Below are 23,833 nucleotides of genomic sequence, written 5' to 3'. Positions count from 1 at the left end.
CATTTTTATTTTTTAAATATATTTTAACTGTAGAAATAATAGCATCTGTTATCTAATATTATAAAACAAATTTTGATTAAAATATATACTTCAATTATTATATAGTTTTATATAATATTTAAAAATAAGCCTAACTTTAATTCAATTACATATTAAAATTTTGAATACAATAAATTGAGAGAAATTATATGTTATACGGATTTGTGAAACGACTTATGAAAAAAACAATTAGTTATAAGAATAATGATCAATAATTTGATATGCGAGTAGACATTTTTCACCCAAAGAAATTGTCTTATAAGTGTGCATTTCATCCTATCTCACACCTAGGATGAAAAATCATAAATTTTTATCACAACGAACATAACTGTTACCTTATCTCTCACATAATAGGTAAGGAAGTTATTTTTAAAATTTAAATTTAAATTGGTGAGATTACAAACATTTCTATTCATTCAATAAACATAAATTATCACTCAAGGGAAAGAGAGGGAGAAGAAAAACAAAGAGGCTAAGCATGACAAAGGAATAGCGAATCAATTATGTAGTAGCATGTAGCTAATATCCAACATTTCGGATTAGATAAATATGATCCTAAGATAGTTGAGGTGGCTTTTGGAGAAATCCAACTATCCTCCTCAGACAATTTTCCAAAATCGAGTCATTCTTAAGACACATCTTTTGTAAAAGTCTATTTATACTGTCAAAACACTTTCTCAAAGTTGTCAATAATATAACCATGGATACGCTCTCCGAATAATGAGTCGAACCACATTAAAAACTTTTATATGTCTAATTCACACATAAAGAGAGACTTTATGTTATTCTTATTATATTGGATGATAAAATTGCTTAACAAATTCTAACCTTAGCCATCATAACCTATCTTGTATAAGGCTCAAAGTTATCTACATTAGTTGGTGATAAGAAGTTGTAATAATAGTTTGGTATTAGAAGAAGGGGAAATATTAAAGTATTGTCATATTTTTGACATACTGCTTTTTCAATGTCTCTCTAAAGACAAACACAGTCTGTGATTTGCTAATCCTAAATATAACATCTTTTTAAAATTTTCCAACAAAAAAAGAAACAAGGAAGACATTGAATGATTGTATCTTCACACAATTATTGTTGCAACCTAAAAATGGTTCATGCCATGAACAGGCTAAAAATCAATGTATAGGTGTCTCTCAAGGTATGGAGTTTAACTTACTAAGGGAAGACAACTTCCAATGTAAATATGTCCCCTTGTGATGCACTTTTGATTTTTAGAGTGAAGTCGTCATTCGACCTTGAGTGCTTACTCTCTCTCTTTGTACACCATTTTGTTGTGTGTGTCAATTTATATCATAATATTAATCGAGAATGTGTAGCTTTACCTACTTGACCTAACATCTCACATTTGTAATAATGACAACTTTTAGTGCGTAGTCCTTAACACAACTAAAAATAAAGTATTCCGCCCTAATAGTTGGACTAAGGACCCTTATAATTCAACTTCTCAAACAATTGTCACTCATTTTCACAAGTATAAGCAACAACCAAGTGCCTCCAAATGAGAGATCTCAAATCCTCCCCAAAGCATATAATGTTCTGAACCTATTGCCTTCTACAAAGGGCTTTACTAGTAAAAATGACAAGAAGATGCTTTAGAGCATAAGCCCTAAAGTCGTATTTATTATGCGACATGAATAGACCTGTGATTGTTCCTCAAGGCAATGATAGGTACTAAGTAGGATAACTTTCTTGTTGTTCAAATATACAATTTGCTCAACACCCTCATGCATTGACGCCCTAATTGATTGACTAGGAAACACAAATTGTTAAACCCATAGACCAAAATGACAACTCATAAACACCATTTCTAGCATAAAACGTTTATCTCATTTCATGTTGACCCTATCGACTCAATTATCCTCATCATCCAATTAGCCTTGACAAGTGAAGTAACCCCTGCTTGCTAAACCCAAGGTTTAGACTTTTATCACTTCATAATGGCTCAACGTTTGACTTTAACATTGGAAGTGACCTATGTTATCAAGCCTGAGGTACAAAATGAAAATCAATAGATTATGCCTCTTGACACTTGGAGCTGGCCTGCAACCGAAATGATAATATTCACTTGATGCTCCACATGTTGGTGTTGTAGTTGGCTTCGATAGGTGAGATGACACTAGTTACTACACTTGTAAGTAAAATTTGCACAACCTATAACAATTATGGGCACGTAGACCATAACTTGTATCAGTGGATATACTTTCATAATTGTTAATGAGAATAGTTTTATTTTTTTACGCTGATTTTTAATAATTTTAGAAGGTTTAATTTTTTTCTAATATAACCATATCATTTAGTGATCTTATTAATGTTTTTTTACATAATTTCCCTTAGCTTTTCTTTTCAATGATCCTATTACATATTACATAGCAAGTTTAATCTTAAATACTAGGATTAATTACTCCGATACATTTACTGAGGCTTGGTAAAATGTGATTGAGACTAAACAATTTCCTAAAAAATATTTCTTAACGATTTTCAAAGTGTAATTTGTTTACACGAAAAACTAACGAGTCAGATGAAGTCATTATAACACTTCTTGATTTTAAATGGACTTTAGACACGAAAGATGATATATCCTGGTTACCAAAAAAGATTCCAGGACACTGTACGTAGAAAAGGAGTGATTACTACCATGGAGGGATTTTGACAGTCACTTTGGCTGAAATTTCATCACGCAAGGGATGAATACTGATTTTCAAATGATCACTTGCCCTATTTTCTAGGGCAACTCTATAGTGAGAAGGCGGTGATTATGTGATGAAATTTGGAATCTCCATCGGCAATGACTTTTAGTAGGTTTCAACGACGGATTCGATAAAGAGATAAGATCAAAAAGGTTGTGTATACGGGGGTGGTGGGTGTGGTGGTGGGGTCGTCTTACAATACAATGATTTGCAGGGTCTAATTCAGAGAAATCAAAATGGACATAAAGGCTCGAGAATTGGTTAGTAGAGGATAGAAAATATATAATGGTCACCATTGTAAAAGCTATTACTGTCAGTTGTTCATAGCATATCATGTCATTTGCAAAAGTAGCATGCATTTGATACAACTGACAATTGAAAATAACAACATCACTGGGAAACAAACCGATGCGCAAGAAAAGTACATATAGAACACAATAAACTGAATTACAACAGGAAAGGAAGGAAAAACCATAAACAGAGAAAATTGAAAGAAATTGATTGGCACATACACAATAATCAGGGTTGAAAGTAGCTTGAGTTATTGATAGGAATGATGCCGTCTTCACATTCCCATTCAGCTGGAGGCGGGATTGATCTTAGTCTTCCAGGAATTTTGAACTTCGACGCATCTGGGACCTTCAAACCTCTAAGCATTGGCATTGAATCTTGATGTACTTGCCACTCCTCCAATTCATAGAAATCAAATCGTAAAATTTCAAGACGAGGAAAACCATTTGCTGAGCATATCATTTTTTTCTCACAACAGGAAACGAAGTTTAACACAAGAATCATTAAGTTTGGCAACTTCTCCAGCAAGGCCATTGGATCATCTCTAAGAATTGAACCTGATAACTTTAAACATTCAAGATTTGGTAAGATTTCATCCATGTTTCTTGGTAGTTTCTCTATCTTCCCACTTTATCTCAAATCTACAAGACATGTGCAATATGCAAGTGCCTGCAATGAAACAAAAGACTGGTCCGAAAGCAAGGTAACTGATAAAATTTGAAGGCTTTTCAGCTTGCCTATTGGTGTCAAATCAAACTCCTTTGGTAATGGCAAATCAGATTCGATCCGCAGCTCCCGAAGATTACCCAACTTGTCGGGATTAATTTTACTCCAACATTCAATATTTATATACTTGAGAGTTTGAAGGTTTCTCAAATTGTCTACCGGCAATGATCCATGAAAATTTCCAATTACATGCTTCAATCCTGTCAACTTACATATCTCAATCGGTACTTCATGAAATATCCACCCGATGCCATATATGTCAAGAGTTTGCAACCTCTTCAAGTTGACAAAGGATGATGGAAAATGATATATATATGCATTCCTTAGCCCCAAATATTTTAAGTGGATCAACTTTCCTATCTCTTTAGGTAAACTTTTCTTACTCTCTCGTACAACATCCTTACTCTCAGAGCCCTCTACATCGAGCACTCTGAGCAATCTGAATCTGGTGAAGAGGGGTGGCAAGTGTTGTGTCACTTTGAGTGATTCATCCCACTTTTGTTTAAAGAAGAGAAAGGAACGTGACAATTGATTATAGTCTTGAAACCACAAATGTCTTTCAACCTCTGAATAAACAGCTTGTCTTCGGCAAGATAATATAGCTGGAGAAGGATTTGAATGTATGGTTGCATCATAATAATATGCAAAGTTTGATTCCTTTGCTTTCTGAATGGCTAGATCACGCAAAAGATCATGAACCCGACAAGTGGCAATCCGTCCCCAACATCTTTTTTCTATTTGCACCAAACTTCTATCAATCAATTGCTGCAAATGACTCTCAACCACTTCTTCCATATCCTCTAGTTGTCGGAAATATATATAAATTGGGCTTACAAGTGTGTAGATTGAAACCCATGTTACACAAAACCAATTGACTTATGTTAAGGTCCAATTCACACACTTATATACCACTCTCTTATGTTCTATTCATTAGATGTGAGACTCTCTTTTTCTTTGAGTCCTCAATACCCCCGCTTAAGTGCAAGCACCTAGGCTGTTAAACCTGCCTTTTTGGCTTAGCCGATTTTTGGTTGGGTGCGTTGTCACTTGTATCCAGAAACACTTAGGCTGTTAAACCTGCCGTTTGGCTCGCGCTCTGATACTATGTCGGAAATATATATAAATTGGGCTTACAAGTGTGTAGATTGAAACCCATGTTACACAAAACCAATTGGCTTATGTTAAGGTCCAATTCACACACTTATATACCACTCTCTTATGTTCTATTCATTAGATGTGGGACTCTCTTTTCTTTGAGTCCTCAACATTCACAATGTTATTGTGGTATAGCTTTTTGGCAAGGGTTGTTTTGCCTAAACCACCCATACCATAAATAGAAATCACACCTCTCCGCTGCCCCCCGCCAACAAGTTTAGCCAACAATTTCTCTGCATCATCCTCAAAGCCAACAACACCATCTTCAACTACAAAGGAAGTGGCTCTTCGCAGTTCCTTCAATCTGTAAAGAACATTGTCCTTTCCTTCACCTTTGTTACCAATATCCTCTAGGCGATATTGTTCACGTTTCCGAGAAATATCACTAAGTTTCTCTCTGATCTCCTCGATCTTCTTGCCTATGTTGTGCTGATTAACAACCTTTTCTCCTTTGCTGAAAAAACTAGACACTGGATTACTACTAGGCTCTGTGTGACTACTGGGCTCTGTGTGATTACCAGACTCCTTATGATTGGATTTTTTCTGACACTTGAAAATCGAAGAAAACTTCTTGATGGAAGCAGAAACTCTCCTCCCTGTTTTCGAAATCTCTGATTGATTGATTTCAACAGTATCAGGAGTCTCTTCTTTCATTTGAACTATATTTGGAGCCTCTTCTTCCTCGATTTTGAGTACATATGTATCCAAGAGATCTTCAATATCATAAGCGACATCTCTAATGTCAGATACCCACTTCCTTATAACAGCATCATCAACTTGATTTCTTTCTGCATCCTCGAGGAAAGATTGCATCCATTCCAGTTCATTCTTTAACAACTCTACTTCTTTTTTCACTCCATGGAATCGCACAGCTTCCTGAATAACATAATCCCCAATCTTGTTCACCACAAATGAAATTACTGCATCAACCATATCTCTCAAGCTGCTATTTTTCTATCTCTTTCTGGGCAGTTGCCGATTGTTGACCGCATTTGAAAAGCGGGTCTATATTTTCTTAGAAATACAGAGGATTGATGCGTTGCACGTGAAGGGGCATATACCAATTTCCACCTTTAATTATGAGGAAAAACCAATTGAAAAATATTATAAATTCATCAGTATTATTTAGTTATATTAATTTAATTGAATAATACAAAAAATATATTTTTAATTTGTTAATTTATATTAATAGTTTAATAAAAATAATATTTTAAATTGATAATATACAAACATGAAACTACATATCAATTAAGATCATAAAATAACAAAATACTCATTTTAGAGATGAATAGTCTCACATATATCCTCTTCAATCTTTTGTAAGAATAATAACGATTCAACTCGTATTTTAAAGCGAGATGCTCTGATTACTAATTTGTTTTATAAACAAGTAGTGCAAAATTTTTGAATGGGCAATAAAATCTTGTGATTTTTTAGTGCATATTCATGTAAATTTTTAACAATTTTACGCATTATTATAAATCTTGGATAACCTAAATGATCATATCAAAGCATAATACTTTTGGATCGAGCACTTTTAGTGCGATACTGTGTAGATTTCAATTGTCTTTATAATTATATAATATAATCTAAATGACAAAGCAAACATTTTTTTCTAGTATAAATCTTTCTCCGAAGGCATTACCAATTATATAGATAAATTCTGCACCAGTTTCACTTATGTTTTAATATGATACTCATTATTTGTTATATCTTTAAAACTAAGTAGATTTTTTATGAATCTATTTGAATGTAATGTATCATTGATGTTTAATTTGGTCATAATTTTTAACAAAATTATGGTTCTTTTAAAGTCTTCAATCAAATTTATTAATTTTGATATAGTGTTTACTTTAATTTCAATCGATACTGAAGTTAAGAAAAAAATTTTCATGTTAAGAATTGTGTGCATTATTATACTATCCACTAAACAAATGTCTGCATCATTAACTTTTAAAGTTAATGTTTCAATTTTAGAGTCTATTTCCTTTTATTTAAAAATTACGTTAGTTATAATGTACATAAAATGGTGGAAGAAAGGTGAATATGATAATAAAATACAAAATAATATTTATAACTTTGAAATAAGGATATCTGATGGATTCTAATTATAAAAGTCTTAGCATTTTTGTCACTAGTCAAGTGATTTGTATTTTATTCTTGAAAGAACTATTAAAAAACATCAAGATTTGTTATATTGACAAGATGTAAATCATCAATAAATTCAATTCAATTATATGGATGTTTAATATAGATTTATCTAATGTTTGCGTGTACTACAGATACATAGCAAATGACATTTACAACCACACCTATTATTTTATGGTTTATTCTGTATTATTTTATGGTTCGTTTCACTCTTACTCTACTTCTAGTGGTATGACTAAAATTTTCTATTATAATCATCTTCGAATTGAAAATTATTTCATCCATGACCGTACTCACACCCATGATAACTATTTTCTAATAGTTGTGTTCACTTTGAAGAACGATTTTGTGTTTGTAAGGCCAGTTTGATAGTTTTTCATTAATGAGAAAATATTAATTCAAAATTTCTTTTTCCAATATTATTACTATAAGAGTATATTATAAAAATAAAAGGTAGAAAATATATTTTCTTCCACATAACCTCAGTTGAGGAAAGATTCTAAATATAACAAAATTGTACTAAATTACAGAATCATTAAGAGTATTATTGAATCTAATGTTCAAATTTATCTTTCAAATTTCTCCATGAATTTAATGAATCTATGATTATATCTACATATTTGGCATGCAATTTTTTGGGGATGTGATATCGGTAGAATAGTGGTTGTGGATTTATCCTTATTAGACATTTTATTTAATCACTTTTTCAAGGCTTAAAAATTCAATATGGAGAATCATGTAAAAAACTCATTTAATATTGTCTATCCAATTTTAGGACATTCAGGTTCAAATATTTTTTTATATTCACAATACTTATGGTTTTGTAGAGAAAATATTAAAATTAATCTTTGAAACTTCAAATTCAAATATTATCTTATGTTTACAAAACTTCTAGTTACAAATAAGATATAATTACTATAAAACAAATAAATATTTTGATGAAATTTAAGACTTCAAATCTATATATATATGTATTATCACGATTTTACAAATTTCAAGTTACAAATGATATTCAAGATTTTAAATTCAAATTCATGATTTTATAAACTTTAGATAACAAATAAGATACAATTATAAGTTATATTCATAAATATGAAACAATATAAAAATTGATATAATTATAATTTTTTTGGTTCAAAAAAACAAATATATTAGAAAAATTAAATAAAATAATAATAATAATAATAATTAAAACAATCATAACTAATATTTTATAAATCAGATAATTTATAAATAAGATAATATTATAATTAAAATATCTATATTTATATCATAAAAGCAAGGTAACAATATAATTAAAAAATAATTAATATAAAGATATATTTGAATAAATTGAGTTGGTAATGTATTATAAATATATTTTATTAGGTAGAGAAAGATGAAAGCAAGATGGAAATCCATTCAACCGTGATTGAAAAACGAAACACAAAGTAGCGAGAAATCTGGTTTTTCACGTTTTCACGTTTTCGCATACATACAAAGGAAAGGGATGGGTTTATATAGACAAATTCCATCACCCCATACATACCGATAAGATCATTCCACCGTTAAATTTTTGCCTTCCACGTGGTAGGAAAATCTACCATATATATATATATATATATATATATATATATATATAAAACAAATAAAACCTCCCCTTTAATCCTGACAAGTTTAATTCTAACGTGATTCCAGCTGGAAAGATTCCCATAATGTTTTACAAACTAAGTTATTCACTCGCAAGTATTAAAAATAACAGGTGATGGCCAATGAAGAGAAGCGCAGGATTTACACGAAAACACAACGTCAGATCTCAAGCATGTATTATATATATATATATATATATATATATATATATATATATATATATATATATATAGGCCAAACAACTATTTTCCACCTAAAGTATGCCCTTTTTTTCAACTTTGAAAATATCATTTATCTATTTATAGTTTATTAAATTTAATAGAATCTTAACTTATGAAAAATTTCTCTCATTTTTCTTTTTAAAATTTTAAAAATTAATAATTTTTTCAACTTAAGTTTAAAAAATAATATTTTCCTTTTTAGGGTTTTTAATTTTTCAGAATTAGTTTTCTGGTGCTGTTTCTTCCTCTCTGACAACCTCACCTATTATTTTATAGTTTACTCTGTATTATTTTATGGTTCGTTTCACTGTTAGTCTACTTCTAGTGGTATAATTAAAATTTTCTATTATAATTATCTTCGAATTAAAAATTATTTCATTCATGACCGTACTCACACTTATGATAACTATTTCTAATAGTTACGTTCACTTCAGATAACGATTCTGTGTGTATAAGGCAAGTTTGATAGTTTTTCATTAATGAGAAAATATTAATTCAAAATTTCTTTCTCCAATATTATTATTATAAAAGTATATTATAAAAATAAAAGATAGAAAATATATTCTCTTCCACATAACCTCAGTTGAGGAAAGATTCTGAATACAACAATATTGTACTAAATTACAGAATCATTAGGAGTATTATTGAATTTAATATTCAAATTTATCTTTCAAATTTCTTCATGAATTTAATGAATCTAGGCGACTTCTCTTCCTCTCCACTGCAGTCTCCTTCCGACGATTATCCTAGGCACGATCGTCAACTCGTCTTCGTCAACAATAACGTCTAGAACAACTGCGGAAGGAGGCCACACCGGAGAGGAAGAGGAGTTGCTAGAGGTCACCGGATAGAAAGAAACGGCGCTGAAAAACTAACTCCGAAAATTGAAAACCCTAAGAGAGAAAATGTAGTTTTTTTAAACTTGGGTTAGGAAAAATTATTAGCTTTTAGGATTTAGGGAGAAAAATAAAATAAAATTTAAGTTTATTTTTAATAATATAGATAAAATGATAATTTTATCCTTAAAATCGTTAATTTTAACCTATCACAAAAAGATAAATGAAATTTTCAAAGTTAATAGGAAAACCTATGAAAACCGCATACCGTGGGTGGGAAATAGCCGTTTGGCCATAATTATATATCTTCTGCGTCTGTTGTGGTGTCCGGCTTCCAATGCCAGTATAGAAAACAAATGGGCGTCAACTTGTCATGTCGGTAGGTGGGACTGGGTCAATCGCACCAAGCACCTTCCATGTTTTAAAGGTTGAGTTCGATGAATTTTTAAAGCTCTACCTTAAAAAAATTTAAAATCTTGTTTATAAATTAATTGAGTTTAAAATTTTTTATTAAAAATAAAGAAAAAATTATTATTTTAATAATATTATTAAAAAAGATAAAATTTATTATATATATTTTTTAAGTTTTAAAAATTAAAAATTTCATCTTTTTTTAAAGTTTTTTATCTTTAAAAATTTATATTTTTCTCCAAACATATGATTTTTTTTTTCTCTCTTATAACCATCATCTCTAATATTGACGATCTCTTCTCTTCGCCCTAAAATATTGGCCGATGCCTCCCCTCTTCTGATCTCTTCGTCTTTGGTAAAGAGATCTGGAGAAGAGAAGTCTTTGTGCCCTGTTATGTGTTGATCAACGTTTTAAGACAGAGAAAAGAGGTTGTCGGAGCTAGAGATAGTGACCGGAGAGGTGAAAAAAAAAAAACTTTAGGTTCTGGGGGGAAGGGGGATTTTGACTTTTCAAAATTAAAAAACTTTAGGTAGAAATAAAGTTATTAGTTTTTACAACTTATGAGAAAAATGTAATGAATTTTATATTTTTTAATATTATTAATAAAATTATGATTTTACCCTTGTTTTTAATAGAAAATTTTAACAATTGTTGGCCTATGAGTGAGATTTAAGATTTTTCAAACCCCGTAAATATAACTTTAAGAATGTATTAAAACTTGGATGAGAATAAGTCATTTGCCCTGTTTCAAAACTTGAAAAGTTTTGAGGGTTTATAAAAAAAAATTCATACATTATATTTAGAACCGAACGTTTATTTATCAATAAAATTATGAATATATATTTTTGAATATGTAATTAATATATTATTTTATGATAGAATAATTTTAAATTAATAATAAAAAGTATTTAATCATATAATAATATATTATCTATGTATTTAATAATATACTAAAAATTATTTTGTTATGACTTTTTCAGTAAGTATACCTGATTTTCCCGCAAAAATCTATTATCAATGGTAGAAATCTAAATAGGTACGATTTAAAAAATCTAAAACTCAAATATATTTTTTAGACAATTGTCCGCAAATAACCCATCTATTTTGCCGAGCTTAATCCTGCTTGGTTCAAGTTTTAAAAAAACCTATGGGGGTGGCCGAGATATAAAATGGGGAGATATTTGTCATTTGAAATTATCATTATGCTGCGTAGTACTTCCATTTCTCGCAGAGAAGCTTACCAATCATTCGCTTTAGCCCGAAGAATTTTGTTACAAATCAACATGTGGAACAGCCCTGGCTTGTGGAGAAAAGTCAAGGAATTTGCCCTGGGTAACAATCATTTTACTCGAGACTCACTGATCTGGAGCCGAGATTTGGAGAAACACTGCTATGGTGACTTATCCTGCGCTCAGGTACAAGCCAATATTGTCATGGAGGATTACTGCCAGGTGAAGATAAGACCGGATGCCACCTTTGTTGGAGTCTATGATGGCCATAGCTCACCTGAGGCCGCTTGTTTCATTTGTGACAATCTGTTTCTTCATTTGACGAGTTAGTGCTTTTTTTTTTCCTTTTTTCTTCATTAAATATGTTTTTCGAGCTAGTTTGTGGTCAAATTTTTAACTTGAATGTGGTTTTTGTTTGGGTTTTCTTTGTGGTTGCACTGTGAACTACATGTTTAGAGGCAGACTGATAGTAACTGAATGGATCTTTTGATGGTGGTGTTGTATGTTTTGTCTTCAATCTTGTTGCTTGGTGTATGCTTGGTATGATGTCACACAGATATGGAGATACTACTTAATAGAAATAGATCTTCTTGTTTTTAGTGTATATTTCTTAGTGTTTCCAGTGTGTTCACCACCTGAAACACCTGGAACAAGGAGGATTTTCATGCTAATTCAAACAAACTAGATTGTGTTCTTACTTCATATTGAGTACTCTGTGTTGCATTGGCTGCTTTTGTGAGATCACCATTCATCTTCCAGTGCCTTCTTTGGTGTATTTATGTGGTCGCTAAAGTAGTGGTATTATCTTGTGTGTCATTCCCCAGGGCTTGCCCAAGAAAATGGAGCTTTCTCTGAGGATATACTTAGAAGTGCTATTTCTGCAACTGAGGATGGATTTCTTAGTCTCGTGCGCAGGACACAGAGAGTAAATCCATCAATTGTGCAGACAGGGTCCTGTTGCCTAGTTGGAGTTATTTGGAGCGGGATATTATATGTAGCCAATTTGGGTGATTCAATAGCTGTAATTGGTTCTTTAGGTGGATCAAATGAGATAGTTGCTGAGCAATTAACAAGAGAACATAATGCAAAAGTGAAGGAAGTCAGAGAAGAACTCAAATCAATGCATCCAGATGATAAAGATATTGTAATTTTGAAGCACGGTATATGGCGTATCAAGGGCATAATTCAGGTTTGTTTCTTGTATTAAGTTGTATATAGTTCTTGTACATATTGGTTTGAATGCTATGCATTGATACAGACGTCTAGATCTATTGATGATGCATACTTGAAGCGACCAGAGTTTTCTGCACCTAAAAGATTTGCCCATATATCAATCCGTAGGCCTGTGCTGACAGCTGAGCCATCCATTTACACTCGGGTTTTGCAACCCAATGACAAATTTATAATATTTGCATCTGATGGGCTATGGGAGCACTTGTCAAATCAGGAGGCAGCTGATGTCGTTCATAAAAACCCACGAAATGTATGCATCTTCTAATGCATCTGCAATCAACTTGATATTTCACCTTTATAATCGGTCCATTCATTAAATTTCTACATTCTTTCCTTAAATATTAGGGGATTGCTAGGAGACTCCTTAAAACAGCTTTGACACTAGCAGCAAAGAAAAGGGAGATGACTTACAAACAATTGCAGCCGATTGATAAGGGAATTAGGAGGCATTTTCATGATGATATTAGTGTGATTGTCATCTTTATAGATCATCAGTTGATGGGGAAGACAATCTCTTTGCCAGATTTGTTGATTCGAGGGTTTTTAGACACTGTCGGTCCTTAAAACTCAATCATTTTGTAAGAGATTGATACAGATGCCAGGTTTTTACCCTAAGGATAGCTTGATTAGCCAAAAATAGACTCTATGTATAAGAAAATATGAGTAGAAGTCTCTTCTGACAATATATCATAATTAAATTTCTGATTTATTTGATTTAGTGATTGTCAGGTCAGTCATTAGATTTAAAGTTTAATTTATTTGGTGTACTTGATTCAATGCTGAAGGAGTGATCCGACTCGGGTCAGATTTCTCATTAAAAAAATTAAAAAAAGTGTTAGGTTTCTTTTCTTATTTTCAGTAAGCCATACAAATGTCTGGTTCTCTGTTTAAAATTTCAAACACATAGGCCTGAAATACATGGATTCAAAGCCCATACTGGACTTGATCGACACCACCCAATTATTTTTTTCATAGGCCCGTGGTATCGTTGGGATTTGAAGTGTACTGCCAAGACAATGTCATATGTATATATTTTTTAGTATATATTTATATTATATGATTAATTATTATTTTATTTTTAATTCAAAATTATTTATATAATTTGTATACTTAATTAAATACTCAAAATTGTATATATATGGTTTTATTAAATTCTTATGATTAATTATACAAAATTATTTTATATAATATTGAAATAATTTTATCGGTACAACTATTTGTTGAATCACACTATCCATCTAATTATATTGATATCTAATTTAGTTTTAAAAATATCATTGAAATAGCCAGTATGGTCTTGAAAGGCCTGACGACCCCTAATTAGAAAAAACATGAATTATTTGGTTCGGCGTATTATTTTGTTTTAAACAAATTATTTGATAATTTTTAACTCAAAATATATTAAATACATATTTTACACATTTTAATTATTAAAAATGTATTAAAGGGTCATTTAGAATGTTTGCCTTTTTTTTAATTGAATTTAAGAAAAAAAATTTAAAAAACATTGCCATTGATGCTAAAGCCTAAATTCGAAAATGCCTTTTATATTTTCAATTGATTATCATAATATTAAAATTACATCAAACAAAACACCCAAATTTTTCCTCCAAAGCCAAAATCTCTCCTCCCTTATTTGCATCGCATCACTTAACATCCAGTGTAAGCTTTCATTTTTGTCTATGGTTTTCTTTTAAAGGCTCCACTGTTCAAAAGGTAAGCTTTCATTTTGTTAGGGGTATACAAGGTCTAATTTAACGTAGCTTAGAAAATTTTCAAACTCTACTTAAAAAAAGGTTTAAAAAAATTCTAACTAAACTAAGTCAAATTAAACTAAAAAATACGGTTTAATCTAATTAGGATTACAATTTAAATCTATTAAAAATTATTCACTTCTAAATATGGTCTTTAATAAATTATAGTTTTCTATAATATGAAAAATAAATATGAAATGCGTATACATTATTATACAACAAACATGTAAAGAAAATGAGAAAATAAATTTGAAAAAAATTGGTACATCTAAATACTTATTGAAATATTGTATCAAACATAATTTTATATATATGTATTTTAATAAAATATGGTTTATAGTTTAGTTTAGTTTAAAAATTGTCTAAATTGTAACCCAAACAATAAACTATTTTTCTTAAAATTTATTAACTCAAGCTAAATTGTTTTATAAACCAAACTATACCATAATTTTTTAATAATTTAGTTACGTTTTTATGGATTTGTATTCATAATTCATTACTAGTAGTTGTTTTGTAGTGTAGACTCTTGCAATTTATTTATACGCATTCAATGTTTTTTTGCTTTCCGAAAAAGTGAGATGTAGACTATGTTTTGCATCTTTACTGATTAAACTAATGAAAAACTAAAATTTGATAGTAAAAACCAAAGTACGAAATAGGACTTCAAGCACAACTTGCTAAAGAAATTTGTTTGAACAAAGAAACATTGAAAGACTTTAAAGGATGTAAATCACTTTCTTTAAGGTGATATTTGTCTCTATTAGTTATATGGTGTTGTAGATATATGGTAAATCACCTTCAAGATACAACAAAACTCCTAGAATAATAGTCAACACTATCAAATACTCTCCCCAAAACACAAGAATGAACAATTTTGATGTAATGATATTAAACTAAAGAGAAAGTAGGATTATATGAAGAAATTGAAATAATGAAAAAATCTAATTCAAGGTAGACCTGAAATAACATGTCTATTGTCACCAAAAGTCATGATTTGTTAACCAAAAGTTATGATTTGTTAACCAAAAGTTATGCTTTAAAATGACATAACTTTTTTATTAGACCTATCCAATCTTGAATGATCACAACTTTTAGACATTTCCATTTTTTCAAAGCAAAAGTTATTACTAGATATATACAAAGTAAAAGTTATAATTAGTAATAACTTTTCAAAGCAAAAGTTATGTTAAAACAATGTAACTTTTCAAAGCAAAAGTCATCTCTATTTTTGTAAGATCATGTCAAATGTCAACAGTTATTACTAGACCATATATATATATTCATAGCTTCTTAAATTTCCTTCCAAAATTTATCCAAACTAAGTACAACCTATTAACAATCCGCCACTTAGGTTTTATTTGTTAACCAATATTAACACATATAGATTCATGCATACAGAAAGTCTTTTACAGTTAAACTTTCTATTAGTGTTAATACTTCAAGATTTTTGACAAAATCTATAGTAGCTTAACATTTGCTTTAAACTAAGATTTTACGGTATCAAAATCTATACTAGACTTTACATAAACAACTGTAATAACACCATATGAAATCAATTGTCTTATGTACTCATGTCTCAAAGCAATATGCCTAGATTTTTTAGGATAAACTTTCCCAAAGGCTTTAGATATAGTTGTTTGACCATCATAATGCAAAGAGATTGTTGGCATTGGTTGTGGCCATAACTCCATATCCATTAATAAATTTCTTAACCACTCAACCTCTTGTCCTGCAACTGCTTAGAAGTTTAAAGATCCCAAATATGTTGAAGTTCAAAATTCCAAAAAAATTGAGATCAATCCCATCCCTTACTAATTGGGAGTGTGAAGATGGCATCTGTAACATCTCTCCTTAGAAGTACTACTCTCCAAAGGAGAAATGTTAGGAACTAATATTCAGAGCTTCTATTTTTAAAAATAAAAAATACTTTCAAATGAACTCATTACTAAAAATATTTAGAAATTATTCTAAGAAAACTGAAGTGAACAAAAAATGTATATATCACATAAGAAAACTCATCTAAAAGCATCTAAAAACATGAAACAATTATATACAACTATACAACCATCTAAATAAGGCCAAAAGTCAACAATAACATACAATTGTACACATTTAATATAAACTAGAGATAATTTGCTCTAGCCTAGATCTATCTTCTCTTACCTGACCCTACTTTGCAGTTACCTTAATCACTTATACTTACAATCATGAAAGAAAAGGAAGTGAGTGATAAAAACACTCAATAAAGGGAACGAATTAAATAAATTATCTTTTTTCCTGTTTTAAATCACCTCAAGACTTAATCTCACATTATAGCCTTAATGGGCTATAATGCTTGCTTCGAGTACAGTCGATTGGGTCACTTTGAAAGAGATTATAGGGTTACCCTTGTTCATCAGGCACAGACAGTTTGAGATACTAATGCCAAGGCCAACCCATCAATACGTACGAGTTAGATAATAGTTCACTGTACTACCCTTTATGTTCTGATTGATTCAAGAACTACCCACTCCTTTATTGCATGCGGTGTTGTTGAAATAATAGGACTAGTGCCTACAAGGGTGGAGAAAGCCATTAAAATATAATTTTTAGATGGGAAAAGTATAGTGATTGATGAGGTATTTTTGGGGAGGCTGTCAACATTAATGCCAATCAATTTTCTCTGTTTATGGTTTTTCCTTCCTTTCCTGTTGTAATTCAGTTTATTGTGTTCTATATGTACTTTTCTTGCCATCATAGCTTAACAAAGAGGCTAAGCATGACAAAGGAATAGCGAATCAATTATGTAGTAGCATGTAGCTAATATCCAACATTTCGAATTAGATAAATATGATCCTAAGATAGGTGAGGTGGCTTTCGGAGAAATCCAATTATCCTCCTCAGACAATTTTCCAAAATCGAGTCATTCACAAGACACATCTTTTGTAAAAGTCTATTCACGCTGTCAGAACAGTTTCTCAAAGTCGTCAATAATATAACCATGGATAAACTCTCTGAATAATGAGTCGAACCACATTAAAAACTTTTATATGTCTAATTCACACATAAAGAGAGACTTTATGTTATTCTCACTATCTTGGATGATAGAATTGCTTAACAAATTCTAACCTTAGCCATCATAGCCTATCTTGTATAAGGCTCAAAGTTACCTACATTAGTTGGTGATAAGAAGTTGTAACAATAGTTCAGTATTAGAAGAAGGGAAAATACTGAATATTGTCAATTTTTTGACATATTGCTTTTTCAATGTCTCTCTAAAGATAAATAGAGTCTGTGACTTGCTAATCCTAAACAGAACATATTTTTCAAAATTTTCCAACAAAAAAAAGAAACAAGGAAGACATTAAATGATTGTATCTTCACACAATTATTGTTGCAACCTAAAAATGGTTCATGCCATGAATAGGCTAAAAATCATTGTATAGTTGTCTCTCAAGGTATGGAGTTTAACTTGCTAAAGGGAGACAACTTCCAATGTAAATATGTCCCCTTATGATACACTTTTGATTTTTAGAGTGAAGTGGTCATTCGACCTTGAGTAGCTTACTCTCTCTTTTTGTACACCATTTTATTGCGTGTGTCAATTTATATCATAATGTTAATCGAGAATGTGTAACTTTATCTACCGGACCTAACATCTTACATTGTAATGGTGACAACTTTTAGTACGTAGTCCTTAACACACAACTAAAAATAAAGTATTCCACCCTAATATTGGACTAAGGACCCTTATAATTCAACTTCTCAAACAATTGTCACTCATTTTCACGAGTATAATCAACAACCAAGTGCCTCCAAATGAGAGATCTCAAATCCTCCCCAAAGCATATAATGTTATGAACCTATTGCCTTCTACAAAGGGCTACTAGTAAAAATGACAAGAAGATGCTTTAGAGCATAAGCCCTAAAGTTGTATTTGTTATGCGACACGAATGGACCTGTGATTGTTCCTCAAGGCAATGATAGGTACTAAGTAGGATATCTCTCTTGTTGTTCAAATATACAATTTGCTTAGCACCCTCATGCATTGACGCCATAATTGATTGACTAGGAAACACAAATTGTTAAACCCATAGACCAAAATGGCAACTCATTGACACCATTTCTAGCATAAAACGTTTATCTCATTTCATGTTGACCCTATCGACTCAATTATCTTCATCATCCAATTAGCCTTGACAAGTGAAGTAACCCCTGCTTGCTAAACCCAAGGTTTAGACTTTTATCACTTCATAATGGCTCAACGTTTGACTTTAACATTGGAAGTGACCTATGTTATCAAGCCTGAGGTACAAAATGAAAATCAATAGATTATGCCTCTTGACACTTGGAGCAAGCCTGCAACCGAAATGATAATATTCACTTGATGCTCCACATGTTGGTGTTGTAGTTGGCTTCGATAGGTGAGATGACACTAGTTACTACACTCGTAAGTAAAATTTGCACAACCTATAATAATTATGGGTATGTAGACCATAACTTGTATCAATGGATAAACTTTCATAATTGTTAATGAGAATAGTTTTTTTTTATGCTGATTTTTAATAATTTTAGAAGGTTTAATTTTATTTTAATATAACCATATCATTTAGTGAACCTATTAATGTTTTTTTACATAATTTCCCTTAGCTTTTCTTTTTAATGATCCTATTACATATTACATAGCAAGTTTAATCTTTACTCCGATACATTTACTGAGGCTTGGTAAAATGTGATTGAGACTCAACAATTTCCTAAAAAATCTTTCTTAACGATTTTCAAAGTGTAATTTGTTTACACAAAAAACTAACGAGTCAGATGAAGTCATTATAACACAAATTCTTGATTTAAAATGGACTTTAGACACGAAAGATGATAAATCCTGGTTACCAAAAAAGATTCCAGGACACTGCACGTAGAAAAGGAGTGATTACTACCATGGAGGGATTTTGACAATCACTTTGGCTGAAATTTCATCACACAAGGGATGAATACTGATTTACAAATAATCACTTGCCCTATTTTCTAGGAGCAACTCTACAATGAGAAGGCGGTGATTATGTGATGAAATTTGGAATCTCCATCCGCAATGACTTTTATTAGGTTTCAACAACGGATTCGATAAAGAGATAAGATCAAAAAGGTAGTGTATACGGGGGTGGTGGGTGTGGTGGTGGGGTCGTCTTACAATACAATGAGTTGCAGGGTCTAATTCAGAGAAATCAAAACGGACATAAAGGCTCGAGAATTGGTTAGTAGAGGATAGAAAATATATAATGGTCACCATTGTAAAAGCTATTACTGTCAGTTGTTCATAGCATATCATGTCATTTGCAAAAGTAGCATGCATTTGATACAAACTGACAATTGAAAATAACATCACTGGGAAACCAACCGATGCGCAAGAAAAGTACATATAGAACACAATAAACTGAATTACAACAGGAAAGGAAGGAAAAACCATAAACAGAGAAAATTGAAAGAATTGATTGGCACATACACAATAATCAGGGTTGAAAGTAGCTTGAGTTATTGATAGGAATGATGCCGTCTTCACATTCCCATTCAGCTGGAGGCGGGATTGATCTTAGTCTTCCAGGAATTTTGAACTTCGACGCATTTGGGACCTTCAAACCTCTAAGCATTGGCATTGAATCTTGATGTACTTGCCACTCCTCCAATTCATAGAAATCAAATCGTAAAATTTCAAGACGAGGAAAACCATTTGCTGAGCATATCATTTTTTTCTCACTACAGGAAACGAAGTTTAACACAAGAATCATTAAGTTTGGCAACTTCTCCAGCAAGGCCATTGGATCATCTCTAAGAATTGAACCTGATAACTTTAAACATTCAAGATTTGGTAAGATTTCATCCATGTTTCTTGGTAGTTTCTCTATCTTCCCACTTAATCTCAAATCTACAAGACATGTGCAATAAGCAAGTGCCTGCAATGAAACAAAAGACTGGTCCGAAAGCAAGGTAACTGATAAAATTTGAAGGCTTTTCAGCTTGCCTATTGGTGTCAAATCAAACTCCTTTGGTAATGGCAAATCAGATTCGATCCGCAGCTCCCGAAGATTACCCAACTTGTCAGGATTAATTTTACTCCAACATTCAATATTTATATACTTGAGAGTTTGAAGGTTTCTCAAATTGTCTACCGGCAATGATCCATGAAAATTTCCAATTACATGCTTCAATCCTGTCAACTTACATATCTCAATCGGTACTTCATGAAATATCCACCCGATGCCATATATGTCAAGAGTTTGCAACCTCTTCAAGTTGACAAAGGATGATGGAAAATGATGTATATATGCATTCCTTAGCCCCAAATATTTTAAGTGGATCAACTTTCCTATCTCTTTAGGTAAACTTTTCTTACTCTCTCGTACAACATCCTTACTCTCAGAGCCCTCTACATCGAGCACTCTGAGCAATCTGAATCTGGTGAAGAGGGGTGGCAAGTGTTGTGTCACTTTGAGTGATTCATCCCACTTTTGTTTAAAGAAGAGAAAGGAACGTGACAATTGATTATGGTCTTGAAACCACAAATGACTTTCAACCTCTGAATAAACAGCTTGTCTTCGGCAAGATAATATAGCTGGAGAAGGATTTGAATGTATGGTTGCATCATAATAATATGCAAAGTTTGATTCCTTTGCTTTCTGAATGGCTAGATCACGCAAAAGATCATGAACCCGACAAGTGGCAATCCGTCCCCAACATCTTTTTTCTATTTGCACCAAACTTCTATCAATCAATTGTTGCAAATGACTCTCAACCACTTCTTCCATTAGTTGACCTTCAGTTACTTGTATGAAACCCTCTGCTATTAGTAATCTTGTCAGTTTTTCCACATGGATTTCAAAATCCTCTGGAAAAAGACTCAAGTAGAGAAAACATAACTTCAATTCAGAAGATAAATCAGTAAAACTTAAAGCTAACAAAAAGGATATCTGAATCGAATCGTCCCTTAGATGTTGCCAAATGTGATGATGTACCCTCCGCCATTCATGTGGCTTTTTTGTTGACAAGAGTCCTCCCAATACAACTATAGCAAGTGGTAAACCTCTGCATTTCTCCACCATTTCTCCCCCCAGCCTTTTTAATCCTTCATCTGCATTTGAGTTTTGAAAGGCTTTAGAACAAAAAAGCTTCCAACTTTCATCTGTGTTTAGAAATCGAAGCTTGTGGACATAAACATTTTCGTCCGCACGTTCAGCAACTTCTCTGTTACGGGTGGTAATAACTACTCTACTACCATTGTTGTCATCTGGAAATGCCCTTTTGAAGCTCTCCCAAGCATCTTTATGCCATACATCATCGATCACAAGCAAATATGAACGTCCTTTCAAATATTTTTGAAGATACCGCTCTAAATCTTCTTGACTCATCTTCTCCAACTCCTTAAATTGACGTTCCTTGATCTTCTGTTGCACTCGCTCCCACTCCTCTGCACTCATCTTCTTCTTACTTGTTAAAGATTCTTCATCCTCCTTTCCAAGCACGATGTTGGAAGATTTTATTATCCTTCGAAGAATATCTTCAGTTTTGTAATCTTGAGAGACTGAAACCCAAGCACGATCTTGAAACTTATTCTTCACAATGTTATTGTGGTATAGCTTTTTGGCAAGGGTTGTTTTGCCTAAACCACCCATACCATAAATAGAAATCACACCTCTCCGCTGCCCCCCGCCAACAAGTTTAGCCAACAATTTCTCTGCATCATCCTCAAAGCCAACAACACCATCTTCAACTACAAAGGAAGTGGCTCTTCGCAGTTCCTTCAATCTGTAAAGAACATTGTCCTTTCCTTCACCTTTGTTACCAATATCCTCTAGGCGATATTGTTCACGTTTCCGAGAAATATCACTAAGTTTCTCTCTGATCTCCTCGATCTTCTTGCCTATGTTGTGCTGATTAACAACCTTTTCTCCTTTGCTGAAAAAACTAGACACTGGATTACTACTAGGCTCTGTGTGACTACTGGGCTCTGTGTGATTACCAGACTCCTTATGATTGGATTTTTTCTGACACTTGAAAATCGAAGAAAACTTCTTGATGGAAGCAGAAACTCTCCTTCCTGTTTTCGGAATCTCTGATTGATTGATTTGAACTGTATCAGGAGTCTCTTCTTTCATTTGAACTATATTTGGAGCCTCTTCTTCCTCGATTTTGAGCACATATGTATCCAAGAGATCTTCAATATCATAAGCGACATCTCTAATGTCAGATACCCACTTCCTTATAACAGCATCATCAACTTGTTTTCTTTCTGCATCCTCGAGGAAAGATTGCATCCATTCCAGTTCATTCTTTAACAACTCTACTTCTTTTTTCACTCCATGGAATCGCACAGCTTCCTGAATAACATAATCCCCAATCTTGTTCACCACAAATGAAATTACTGCATCAACCATATCTCTCAAGCTGCTATTTTTCTCTCTCTTTCTGGGCAGTTGCCGATTGTTGACCGCATTTGGAAAGCGGGTCTATATTTTCTTAGAAATACAGAGGATTGATGCGTTGCACGTGAAGGGGCATATACCAATTTCCACCTTTAATTATGAGGAAAAACCAATTGAAAAATATTATAAATTCGTCAGTATTATTTAGTTATATTAATTTAATTGAAAAATATAAACAATATATTTTTAATTTGTTAATTTATATTAATAGTTTAATAAAAATAATATTTTAAATTGATAATATACAAACATTAAACTAAATATTAATTAAGATCATAGAATAATAAAATATTCATTTTAGAGATGAATAGACCCACATATATCCTCTTCAATGTTTTGTAAAAATGATAAAGATTCAACTCCTATTTTAAAGAGAGATGCTCTGATTACTAATTTGTTTTATAAACAAATAGTGCAAAATTTTTGAATGGACAATAAAATCTTGTGATTTTTTAGTGCATGTTCATGTAAATTTTTAACAATTTTACGTATTATTGTAAATCTTAGATAACCTAAATGATCATGTCAAAGCATAATACTTTTGGATCGAGCACTTTTAGTTCGATACTGTATAGATTTCAATTGTCTTTATAATTGTATAATATAATCTAAATGATAAAGCAAACATTTTTTTCTAGTATAAATCTTCCTCCGAAGGCATTACCAATTATATAGATGAATTCTGCACCAGTTTCACTTATGTTTCAATATGATACTCATTATTTGTTATATCTTTAAAACTAAGTAGATTTTTTATGAATATACTTGAATGTAATGTATCATTGATGTTTAATTTGGTCATAATTTTTAACAAAATTATGGTTCTTTTAAAGCCTTCAATCAAATTTATTAATTTTGATATAGTGTTTACTTTAATTTCAATCGATACTGAAGTTAAAAAAAAAAATTTCATGTTAAGAATTGTGTATATTATTATACTATCCACCAAACAAACGTCTGCATCATCAACTTTTAAAGTTAATGTTTCAATTTTAGAGTCTA

At 31.6% G+C, this 23,833-nt stretch overlaps 2 protein-coding genes across 3 annotated transcripts; one reads left to right on the top strand and one right to left on the bottom strand.

Annotated features, from left to right (window-relative positions):
• Positions 1-3,039: 3,039 nt before the first annotated feature.
• LOC123226980 (disease resistance protein RPP13-like) lies at positions 3,040-22,911 on the bottom strand. 2 transcript variants are annotated; one of them, XM_044651577.1, is made up of 2 exons: positions 21,146-22,911; positions 3,040-4,544 (listed from the first exon to the last, which is right to left on the bottom strand). In XM_044651577.1, exons 1-2 carry the CDS (start codon positions 22,781-22,783, stop codon positions 3,666-3,668), a joined length of 2,517 nt encoding a protein of 838 aa, XP_044507512.1. In that variant the 5' UTR covers positions 22,784-22,911; the 3' UTR covers positions 3,040-3,665. The 2 variants fall into 2 exon arrangements, with proteins under 2 accessions (XP_044507512.1, XP_044507511.1); XM_044651576.1 differs by lacking the exon at positions 3,040-4,544 and having other exon boundaries at positions 19,644-22,909.
• On the top strand, positions 11,313-13,342 carry LOC123226982 (probable protein phosphatase 2C 43). The gene is made up of 4 exons (XM_044651578.1): positions 11,313-11,716; positions 12,216-12,580; positions 12,650-12,874; positions 12,970-13,342. The coding sequence occupies exons 1-4, from the start codon at positions 11,332-11,334 to the stop codon at positions 13,186-13,188; spliced, it is 1,194 nt and encodes a 397-aa protein (XP_044507513.1). The 5' UTR covers positions 11,313-11,331; the 3' UTR covers positions 13,189-13,342.
• Positions 22,912-23,833: the final 922 nt, after the last annotated feature.

This window comes from Mangifera indica, chromosome 10, assembly GCF_011075055.1.
Source record: "Mangifera indica cultivar Alphonso chromosome 10, CATAS_Mindica_2.1, whole genome shotgun sequence".
Classification (NCBI taxonomy): Eukaryota; Viridiplantae; Streptophyta; class Magnoliopsida; order Sapindales; family Anacardiaceae; genus Mangifera; species Mangifera indica.
This window is presented reverse-complemented; position numbering and strand designations above follow the sequence as displayed.

Excerpts from the sequence above, each read along its gene's own strand:
- LOC123226982 (XM_044651578.1), top strand. The coding sequence starts at position 11,332 with ATGGGGAGATATTTGTCATTTGAAATTATCATTATGCTGCGTAGTACT. Across the intron at positions 11,717-12,215 it reads TCTGTTTCTTCATTTGACGA|GGCTTGCCCAAGAAAATGGA; the intron begins GTTAGTGCTTTT and ends GTCATTCCCCAG. Across the intron at positions 12,875-12,969 it reads TTCATAAAAACCCACGAAAT|GGGATTGCTAGGAGACTCCT; the intron begins GTATGCATCTTC and ends CTTAAATATTAG.
- LOC123226980 (XM_044651576.1), bottom strand. The coding sequence starts at position 22,783 with ATGGTTGATGCAGTAATTTCATTTGTGGTGAACAAGATTGGGGATTAT.